Genomic DNA, 11,796 nt, shown 5'->3' with positions numbered 1-11,796 from the left:
TATGTATTACTAAAATATATTGAGCTTTTTTTCATTTTCTTATTAACTAACTTGTATTTTACTATATTATGATATAATTCAGCTATAATTTCATATTTAACCTATGCCCACTGTAAATCAGTGTAACTTAGACTAAAGGACTACCATTCCAGAAGTCTATATTTTTAAAGTCAAAAGATGCTTCCTGTGAGACTCAGATCCCTTGTCATTCATGCCAAAAACCACAGTTAGAATTAGAGTCTGCAAGACAACAGTTGAAAGTCAAGCAAAGTAAGCTGAGAAAGGCACAGTGGAAGATTCGTCGACTGCAGCAAAAAATAAAGATGATGATGACGATATTATGGATTCTTATTTATGAGAAGATGATTGGGACGGAGTAAGGTGGGGTTGATGCTATATCTGCTGAGGCTGAGGATACAGATGAAAATCAAAATTATGATTCTGACAATGACTCTGAGTTCTTGGCAGATGATATCCGTAATGATTGTGTGATTCTGATGAATCCTCATGGAGACAAGGTAGATATCTCTTAATCTGTACTTCTCCTTAAAATTGTAATTTTGTATTGATTCAGACCATTCATCTTTTACAAATGTCTTTTTCATATTTGGAAACCCCGAGTTTAATCAATTTCAAATAATATTTTTCAGGCTTTCTTACCAACAGCTAAATGTTATGGTGTAACAAAATTGTATAGTATGTATGCAAGCTATATCTACAGATCATTTGTGTATCATATCATTAATCCCTCTGCATCTAAAGTGTTTAATTTGATGGGTTCACAAAGTTATTGATTGCTAAACATTAAATGGTTCAAACAAGCATGTAGGAATGGGTAATACATGTTTAAATAAAACTATGTTTAAAACAGTCTCAATATTGAAATTTTGCTTGTAGGAAAAGTTATTCCCATCAATTCTATTGTTCTGGAGCAACTATCAGAGCCAAATGATCACTGAGATACAGAACACAGGTGAACAACACATTATTGGTGGAGATAGGAGACATGACAGCATGGGCCATAGTGCCAAGTACGGTGACTACACAATTATGTGCTTCAACAAGTCAAAGATTATCCACTTTGAACTGGTGCAAGTGAAAACATATTTGGTGCAGCTGTTTTTAGAGTAGACTGGATTTACCATTTATATATATACCAATAGATCTACATATTTGATATCTGAATATCAATATATTTATATATACTGCATGCCGTTTCGCATCAGAATGTATCACCTTATCTAAACAAAGAAGGACTACCCTTCCTGCAGGCAAGAAAGAAAGGACTGATGACAGAGCTTGACAAGTCAAAGAGACAATAGTTCACAAAAACGATGCAAAAAACGGCCCTAATGAATTTTTGTCAAAAGACATAGCCTTCTATTTTGATAGGTGTGACTTTGTTTTGTTTGTAGTGATCAACAAATTGGCCGAGCGACATGGGCGGACACTTGATCAAATTTTGGGGGGCAAGCCATCCTCCCTCGCCCCCTGGTGTCCGCCACTGCTGATCGATTTTTAGTTGATCATTAAAATGTTTCATGCACGTGCTCTAGAGTTCTTGCTGTCTGAGTCCAAGGAACTTTTGCAGGAATTTTGACTAAAAACCAAAGTAAACAATTAGTTAAGGTTTATGTCTGCTCACGAAGGCAGGCCTATGGCACGGGGCAAATACATGAAAATGATTGTTGTTATTAGCTATGGCAAGGGGGTTATTTGTTGCCAGAGGTATGGAAAAATCAATGTTTTTTTGCATCGTTTTTGCAATGAAGCTTTGAAATTATGTTCAAAAAAGCATACAAAAATACTAGGATCTGGATTCAAGATAATGGCCCTTCTTAACATAGTAAGCAAGCCAAAGAGATCATGAAGAAATTAGATTCAGAACTACTGTCAATTCCATGTCAAAGTCCTGATCTGAATTTTTCTTGGTATAAAAATCAAGATTTGCAATTTGGAATTATTTAAAGTGCCTATCAGGTCAGCTCAAAAATTTCCATAAGCATTAACTGACTTAAATTAAGGCCAAGTATTAATTTTGGCAACTTTAAGCATTTTTAACCATAACAGTCTTGATATACTCTCAAGAAAGGGGTTTGAAAATGTAACATTCTGTGTAATGTTGCGCAAAACGGAGACTGGGTCTGGAATGATGCTGACTTCTGCCTCGTTTTGCAAGAACTCCCTAAAGCTGATGTGTCGTTGCGCGTCGCGTCACGGCGCATTGCGGTATGTAGCGTTTCAATGAAAAGCACATTGATGTGTTCACATCTGATGCGTCACATATGGTCACATTGCTTTGCGTTTTCATGACAGAATTAAAATGGCGTCCAGCAAGAATGACATGCTGCTTGCTTTAGCATTACAGACTCAAGCTATTGCCGCAACTTTGCTGAAAAGAAAGGAAAAGAAACGCACTCAGTTTGGGTAAGAATACTATGGAAAAATCGAGAGCAGCAAGGTCATTACAACAATCTGATAGCTGAGATGACTGGTGAGTCACAGGCATCTCTTTCGTACAACTATAGGATTGGGAGGTCTACAGTATGTGACATTTTAAACGAAGTGCCAGAGAAAATTTGGTGTGCATTGAGCCTCATTGCAGTGGCTGCACCAAGATCTCAAGATGACTGGAGACAACTTGCAAATGATATTTGGAATTTATGGGGGTTTCTTTTGTGTCTTGGAGCCATCGATGGAAAGCACTGTGTCATCAATTGCCCTCCAAATTCAGGCAGCTCCATTTACAATTATAAAGGAACTTTCAGCATCGTATTGATGGCAGTATCTGATGCCAGCTACATTTTTACTTACGTTGATATTGGCGTCGAATGGGGTCGAACAACTACCCAAAAACAGCAGAGAAATTTTGTGCTTTGATGGCCGACTTTTTTGTATCTCCACAAGGCGAACTTCTGTGGCAGTACACTTATGTTAGAAGGACTTCATATGAGCCAGTACATTAGGCTACAGTTATATCTTGATAATTTTTCATTTTATTTTATTTCTACTTATTTAAAAATTAAAATATATATATGTATATATATTTTAGAATTGGTTGTCCTTTTTACGTTAGAAAGAATTTTTATTGCGTGAGAAAATTCACCAGATTTTCTCAGCCACTCCATTATTGCACGTTCAAATAGCACAAAGAGCATTAAAACACCTCATTAACGAGGTCATTAGTGACAGATCCATACAAACATTACACAAATAGCATGTTCGTATGAAATTACACATCCTACAAGTCATGAATGTTATTTGCACGCGAGAAAAACCTGTATGATGACAATATGAAAAGGGGTGAGCATTGAAAAAGTTAATTTTTTTGATTAATTTTTAATTAAAAAGTTAAATAATTTCATTTTCCATTGGATTGGCTTTGTTGAGCGCTTCACAGATTAGAATAAAAACAATTCTTCCCCAAAAGATCTTTTTTACTTGAGGAACTTAATTTTCATCATTTGTCATGGAATGGATTACTCAAAAATTCTTAATTTTTAGTGTCGTCCAAAAAACATGAGTGTTATCTATTATTCAGTGCAATTCAACTTCAAATCTATAAAATAGCACCTCACCAACCATGTTGATATACCGACTGAGTTTGAAGGAAACCATTCAAAGAAAATGATTTGAAGAAGTATTACCATCCAGTTTGTAGTCTATTTAACAGGAGCACTGCCCAATCTTTTTCTTTAAATTTAAAAATTGCCTGTTTTTGTCAGAAAAATGACCTTTTTTGATAGAAAACTTACTCTTTCTTCAGGACAAGTTACATTTTTTTTCTGAAAAAAAACCCGTTTTGGAAAATGATCTTTAAACAAAAAAAATTAGCAAGACCGATGTACAGAGAAGGAAAAAAACAACTTCATACTGTCTGTAAAATAATGACAAATCAAGATCTGGCAGCTATGAACATCTCTTAAAATCTTTTAATGCGTCATGAAATGTGTTTCTTCAAAATTTCTGTTTCCCATAAATTCTATCTTTAATATGTGTCTAGAAAATCAAGCTGTTTATAGCTCTTATGCAGGTATTTTTCTGCCATTTTTCCTAAAAAGCCTATGATATCTATTCCGTTAAAAAATGCACTTAGAAACCGTTGTGTAATAAGACTTTTTCAATACGCATAAAAATTAATTCTCTATTTTATATACACTCTATTTTTTATAACAACACAAGCCTCAAAACTGGTCAAAAGTTAAGAACAAATTAAGAACAAGCTGAGGCTGAGATTCTGCAAAATGCAATTTTGAACAACGTTTTTTCTCAAAATCAAGGATTTTTAGCGATGTGTGGGTGCATTTTCGGTGAATATTCAAATTTGTCAGCAAATTAAGGCTGTCTCACTCACTTTCTTGGCAAATGTGGCCTGAACACCTCCTTAGGCCAGCCTCAGATTTTCGAAAAAATTAAGAACAGTCAGCCTGAACTTAAATTTACTGGTTCTTATAAAAAACAGTGTAATACAGAAGAAAGGTAACACAGTATTAATTGTAACAAAAAGACACTTGAAACAAAAAGACGCAACTTTTTCAATACGCGCTTTCGATAAAACAGTGCATCATGGGTAATCAGGATATCTGCGAGGGATTGTTTGCGTTGCTAGTAAACAGAGCCCAGAGACTACGCTTACCATACTTTCGCTATTTGGAAACTTCGAATTGAGTCCGACACGCATCGATTCACGAATAAGGTAAGAATCCTTCGTTTGGACTTTGTTTAGCTAACTTTTTTCCAACAATCCCTTTGAACATTGATTGTCATAAAACAGAGGAACTCATGGTTATTTCGATGTTGTTAGGCCCCCGAAGATTTTTACCAATTTTTGTTTTGGTTATTTATTTGTGTAGGTTAACCGCTTCGCTTTGCTTGTGGACATAACACTTCTGTCAAATTACTTAAGCTCGGCTTTTTTCTTGATTCAAGTAAACCAGACAATCTAAATTGCAGAAGATCATAAGTCATTCTCTACCGATGGAAAAGAATTCAGCCAAATGTTTGAATTGATTTTTAGGGAAGATGGCAACGGCTGATGCTAAAAGTCGAGACTTTGGTATGGACTTCAATGATTTTCTGGAGTGGAACCAAGAAAGGCTGAAAAATTTTTTAAAAGTGCGGGGCAAGTCAACAACTGGCAATAAAAAGGATTTGGCTGCAAGAGCATTAGTTGCATTTGAAAATGGTGAGCCTGTTACACAAAGTGCAGAAGATAGCGCACAGAAGTTGGAAAAAGAGTACAACGAGTTACTAGAGAAGTTTACCATACAAGACCCACTGAAAATTCCAAACCATTTATGGTCCACTGATGTTAAAAAATGGCCTAATCTAAATCTTGGGCAAATTTTTCAATATGTTATTGACAATAAAGCCTTCGAAGGCAACTATATTGGCCAATACAAAGCACGAAAGGCCTATTCATATTTCCAGAGTGGACACGTGCAGCAAATATATCAATATATGATAAATGATGAACAAATGTTCTTCAAGGCATGTGTTGTCCCATCAATGAGGGTGAATGAGAGACCAAGAGAAGGCTGGATTCTCTTTTCAAAACACAATGGTGTTTTAACAGCTCACTGTACGTGCATAGCTAGTTACTCTAAATCTTGCAACCATATTATATCCATTCTGTATAAGGTGAATTTTGCATGCGAGAATGGCTTAAACAGTCCACCAATGATAAAACGAGGTATGATATTGAGCCAAAGAAGGTTGTTGATCTACCAATAGTCAAACATGACATAATGAACAAGGATCCAAAATAATGATGAATCAAGAGAAGTCAAATTTTGATCCAAGTCTTTGTCATCAAACCATAGAAGAGTCTGACAGTGCAGTTAGAATTCAAACATTTTTAGAAAAAATTCGAAAATGTGCACCAAATGCTGCAGTTTTGCTGAACTTTCCAGTTGATGAAGAAAATGACTGCCCTCCACCAATCACTGAAATTGCAGAGCAAGTTAAATCAACAGCCGGTCTGTCAGAAGTTGCCATGCTAGAAGACTTTATGAATAAGATCTCATTCAGGGATAGTCAGTTAGGTGAACTTGAAAAGCTCACAAAGGGGCAAGCAGATAACAAAATGTGGACAGTTCAAAGAACAGGACGAATTACTGCTTCAAACTTTCATGATGTGAAGACCAAGATGAAAGAAATACTTGCATCAAGAAGCTCTGTTAAGCCAGCTACAACTCCTCTTTTGGTAAAACTGACTCAAGCCACAAAAATTGACAACATTGTTGCGATAAAATGGGGGAAGCAAAACAAGAACAATGCCAGAGAGGCATTTTTCCAAGCCATTGCAGCAGAGAACAAATCCCCAAAGTTAAGAATGTGTGGACTCAAAGCTTTTAAGAGTGCACCTTTCCTTGCTGCCAGTGCTGACAACATATTTTCTTGTGCCTGTTGTGAAGTGGCATGTGTGGAGTACAAATGTCCATATTCTATAAGAAACTACTGCGTTAGTGATAAGTGGCAAGATCTACCATACTTGAAGCAAGAGGCTGGAATTTTGCACTTAAACAAGAGTCATAAGTACTACACTCAGGTACAAGGTCAGATGGCTGCAAATGATTGCAAACATTCATATTTTGTTGTATTTACAACAGTTGGCAGACCCCTTGTACTCAATGTGGTATTTGATCCTAGTTTCTGGAATTTACTCTACCCAGACCTTGTTTTGTTTTTCAAACTTTATGTTGCAAAGGTTTTGCTGGGGATTAGAGAAATTAAGTTTTGTGCTGTATGTCATAAACACATTCTTGAGCAAAATGAGATTGCTCAAAGTGGTTGCCAGAGCAATGATCAGGTACACTGCAGCAAATGTTCCTTGACATTTCACAAAAGCTGCTGTAAAAATTACAGTCTGATGTCCTTTTGGGTTTGTGACGACTGTGGTGTTTAAAGAAACAGGCAAAGAGAACACTCAGTGTTAGAAGAAACAATTAAAAAACCTAATGACACAAAATGATTATTAATTATTTGATATGATAATGTTAAGTGAAGCATTAAAAAAGTCAAACATTCTTTTGTCTTAAACCTTCACAGAAACCCTTTGACCATGAACTGTGATAGAATGATTGTATTTATAAATAATAAACTTTTCACAAATGCAATGAATAACTTTTTCAATGAATTTCAAGTGGTCTTAATGGCACTCAAATGCACTTAGAATATCAACAAAACCAAAAACAAACAATTAATATTCATGGGCACATTACTCCTTTAAAAATTCAAAACTCAAAATTATAATTTTGCTTTTAAAAAGGGAAGTATGGGAAGTTATTTGTTGGAAGGTTTTAGCATGTGTTTGGACAAGGTTATTTTTAATGAAATTGAAGGTGCATCTTAAAAAACTACGTTTTTATATAGGAATCCTTTTAAGATGTGAAAATAAACTTAAAAGTTTAAGATACAAGAGGTTTTTGGAAGTTTACAAGTGCTGCAGATACTTTTACAATATCATTAACAACAGGAAGTAAGGAAATTGGCAGTTCATTTTTTAAAATTTGGAACTCCTTTAGTTTACGGATAGCTTGTTCAACATATATTCTTGCATTTGCAACCCTGGATGTCTTAGCTACATCTATCTCATTCAGTTGTAAGTTCTTCTGGGTTGATGGTGGTCTTGCAAGGGTGCACTGGTAAAAAGCTAATAAATCCTCTATTTTGAAGCCTCTGTCAGCCATCACTGCATCACCTGGTTGAAGTAGTTGTAAAAAGTCTGAACTTTCTACTATGCACTTATCACTAGCTCTGCCACCATATGCATCTGAAACATAACTGAATGCTGCATTGGGCGCTATTCCCAACAACACCTTCACTGTTGAATGGTGCTTGTATTCACTCCAGCAAAGGGCTTGTGCTTTGAGGCTTGAAGGGGTCTCAATAAAAAGCTCTGTGCAATCAATAATTACTCTGCACTTCTTATAATATCGCCGAAATACATCAGGCAAATTTCGTTGAATTTGAAATCTGTCAGGCCATGCTATGAATGGTTTCAGCTCTAAGGACATCAGGCGAAACCAGGTAAACAGTATAGAGCTGACTTGGCTTGTGCTAATACTAAATGTATGAGCAAGGTACTCGGTCAGCAAACCAAGTCTCAGCCTTTGCATGACCATGAACAATTCTTCCTCAAGGAGAAGTTTCCTATTTCCATGGATACTATGTCTTTTGAAGAGGCTGACTGAAGTATTCTTTGGGCCTCTCCAATAGACCATTGTCACAGCCTGTGGCTGAAGGTACTCAAAAACAGCTTGAAAAACTTCAGCATTCTCCAAACCTGTAAACAATTTGACATCACTGTCCCTTGTAAGTTTTTCAAATTTTATGCATGGACTTGCAAACGGTCTCTCTGTCTGATAATCATTGACCCCTGAAGTCCCTTGAGAAGATGTCTGAATATCGTTGACAGAAGAATGTTTTACAATCTTTCTTCTTTTTCTAGGAGACTTTTTTGTACCATCACTCACTTTAAGATACAATGTTGGGATTGGATATGAAAATGTTGGCTTTCCAAACTGAAAATGATTGGAGCAGACCACTTGATGATCAGTAGCCTTAAAATCTTTTCGTCCTTTGCCAATATTGTTCTCCCAAATGACACGTTTTGCAGGATCTTTTGTCATGTAGTGCCATTTGAGCTCTCCCTCTACATGACTCCTCTTGACTATCTTATCTGGATATTTGTTGTCATTGTCGCATCCACCAACACAGCACCTGTAGTGAGGCATTCTGAGCTAGAAGGGGAATATTTACTATCTGTGATAACTGTTTAATTCAACAAATTTTTTTGAAACAACTCCGACCAAATAATACTATAACTTATAGGGAAGTTGAAAACTATTAAAACTGAAATAATTTGCAACACCTCTGTATGGAAATTGGCTACTAGCGTTGATAATATTCTTTATGAACTTATTTGCTTTGAAGCAGCAGAATTAATGATGAGTATTTTGCATTAAGAAAACCTTTAGATGTCATGCGATGCCGGCCAAAATCTTCGGTGGGCCTAACAACATCGACATAAACACGAGTTCCTCTGTTTTACGACAATCAATATTCAAAGGGATTGTTGGAAAAAATAGCTAAACAAAGTCTAAACGAAGAATTCTTACCTTATTCGTAAATGGACGCGTGTCTGATTCAATTCGAAGTTTCCAAATAGCGAAAGAAGTATGGTAAGCGTGGTCTCTGGGCTCTGTTTACTAGCAATGCAAACAATCCCTCGCGGAGATCCTGATTACCCATGATGCACTGTTTTATCGAAAGCGCGTATTAGAGCAGTTTCTATGCATTACTTTGGCTCTTCCTGCCACCTAACTTCATGCAAAACTTGCTGTATCTTTATTTTGGCAAGGCTCTTCTGATACTCACTTAATTTTTTTAGCTCTTTTCCGATGCTTTGACCGAACAAATTGTCTTTGTCTGCTTCTCCTTTTTTACTGGCAGTGTTTATAAAATCACTTGTACTGCCTTTTTTGGGAACGACTGAGTCATTCAGTGCAGCAGGAACAGGAGAATTTGGCTTTGATGATTGCGTCTGTTCCAAAATAAGGAACGTATCGGACGAAAGAGTGCTCAGCTGCTGCTCCGTCTCATCGTCCTCCAAAGCATTAGAATAACTGCTTTCTGCAGAGGCTTGTACAGTATCATCGCTGACCATCTGTAGATTTCCCCGCGTCTGTCTGTGCTTCAGAAAGGGAGCCAAAAATTCAAGCAGTCTAAAGTACGGCCACGAAGGCTCCAATGGTACACCTCCAGCACTTCCAGACTCTCAGGTTTTTGAAAACTTTTTTAAGGGCATTTGTATCTACATGAAAGAGCAAATAGACTCGAGTTAAATATTGTAGCATAAAAACTTTTCATAGGCTGGGTTGTTCTTAATTTGTTCATCAAGAAATCTACACATGAACAATATACAACTGATGAAAACATTTGGTGGCTCGTGTTCTTATAAAGTACTCTTATCAAAAGAGTTTAAACTTCGATCTTATCCGACGTTTTTCATTCAAAATATCACGCTTGTCATGTAAAGTCATGCTTACAATTCAGGACTATTTTTGTGTCCCCCTTATGATACGAAAAATTCAATGAAAGAATCAGGCATTATTGAAAGGTGCCAAGTTATCCTACATTAAAAAAAATTACCTGTTCCCATTCTGCTTTAATTGTAGAATCGACACTCCTTCTTTGATAAATCAAGAACATGCATGATATTTCATAACAGGAATGCAAAAGATTTAGGACACATACCTTCAATGAGTTCTTTTTCGTTTTGGTACGTCTTCTCAAGTACTTCATTGCAAACATTTCGCCAAGCGTTCTCCCTAATTGACTCATCTTTATACTCCTTTTTCGTCGTATCGTACAAACAAGGGTATCTTCTCACTGCTTCGATTAAACGTTCCTTGTCGAAGATAGCTGCTGCCATTATCAAAATTTGAACTTGTCTGCAAGGCTTGCACTATTGTTCTGACGCGGCGTGTCGCGGCAAAGTGGGATTTATCCAACTTTGCCGCATTATGAAGCATTGCTAAAACAAACGTGATGCGCACGCAATGCCTCTAAAAACGCTAACCTTATATGGGCAGTGGCAAAAAAACGACTCTAGTGTGAATTCAGCTCAACTGGGCTAAAGATCAACAGGTAGACGTTTACACACTGTTGTCTTTAAACATGAGTTCCGACTCTGAGACCGACCAAGCCGTTCTGAAAACATGAGTTAAAGTAACTTTGAGGAAGAAGATGAGGAACCTGAATTTGTTGTAAGGGAAGGAAGGGCACATAGCAACGATGATGATATCAATAGGACTTATACCGGAGATCCTATGGTGGACGCGAACTGGGTGCCACAGTATTATAACAGGAGAGAAGAGGAGAGACAGAGAAACGAAATTCTTTTGATGCGACTTAGCTGTTATTTAACAATTCAGTCATGGTGAGTAGCATATTATAATCTGTAAACCTTTGGCTAATTAGGCCTCACTTGCCAACGTTGCAACCGTGAGGTTGATTATTGTTGTTAGGTGACGCATTTATAATTATATCTTTAAGTTATCAATACACAAATAAATTTGATATTAAATAGACTATATCATCAATTCCAACTGTTTAAGGGCACAGAGGGCAAAGTTCGTTATTAGTGGCTTCAAATTTTCTACCCTCGAGGATTGTTTTTATCACTGGGATGTGTTGATTCATTCCACATGGCATTAACACGAACCATATACAATTTCGCTTGAATTTTTTTAATTGAAAATAAATAAAAGTATGTTTTTTCCTTTATGTTAAGAGATAACCATCTTGCAATGTTTCACACGAAATAGCCTGTTATTCTCTATTTTTATCTATCTGCTTTTTTGATTTTGTTTTTCATCTTATACCAAATTGATACCTTTTTGAACATCTAGGTGTACATGTGGCCACTGCCATATAGAAAAGCTTTCAACTGCAAAGGAGTGCCAGTGCTGCAGAAAGCTAGAAGCTGTTGCCACGTGTTTGAGTGATGAAAGGGTGTTTGATGATGTTGATGAAGTCCCTCAATGCATCATTCAACATCCAGGATTTTCAGAAGTTTGTCTGGCAAAATGTTCATTAAGACACTTGGCAGACAAATATAGAACAAAAGAAAATGTCAAATACAGGAAAACTGGTTTATTGATCACTTTCTTTATCTTGGACAAATCTTATATTGTTCAATTTGCTATTGGATTAAGATTTAAAATTTACCAAAACATTTGCTGCTAATTTAGAAAAAAAACTATAAAATCATATGCAGTTTCTGAAACA

General features: G+C 36.4%; 2 protein-coding genes across 2 annotated transcripts; one reads left to right on the top strand and one right to left on the bottom strand.

Moving 5' to 3' along the window:
* Nucleotides 1-2,960: 2,960 nt before the first annotated feature.
* Nucleotides 2,961-8,738, bottom strand: LOC135687938 (uncharacterized). Its single transcript, XM_065204571.2, has one exon. It carries the CDS (start codon nucleotides 8,736-8,738, stop codon nucleotides 7,410-7,412), a length of 1,329 nt encoding a protein of 442 aa, XP_065060643.2. The 3' UTR covers nucleotides 2,961-7,409.
* LOC135684090 (uncharacterized) lies at nucleotides 5,023-5,733 on the top strand. Its single transcript, XM_089110227.1, has one exon. It carries the CDS (start codon nucleotides 5,023-5,025, stop codon nucleotides 5,731-5,733), a length of 711 nt encoding a protein of 236 aa, XP_088966353.1.
* Nucleotides 8,739-11,796: the final 3,058 nt, after the last annotated feature.

The sequence above is a fragment of the Rhopilema esculentum genome, chromosome 9 (genome assembly GCF_057945365.1).
Source record: "Rhopilema esculentum isolate cy_ngs chromosome 9, ASM5794536v1, whole genome shotgun sequence".
Taxonomy (NCBI): domain Eukaryota; kingdom Metazoa; phylum Cnidaria; class Scyphozoa; order Rhizostomeae; family Rhizostomatidae; genus Rhopilema; species Rhopilema esculentum.
Note: the sequence above shows the minus strand (reverse complement) of the source record. Positions and strands in the feature narration are given on the sequence as shown.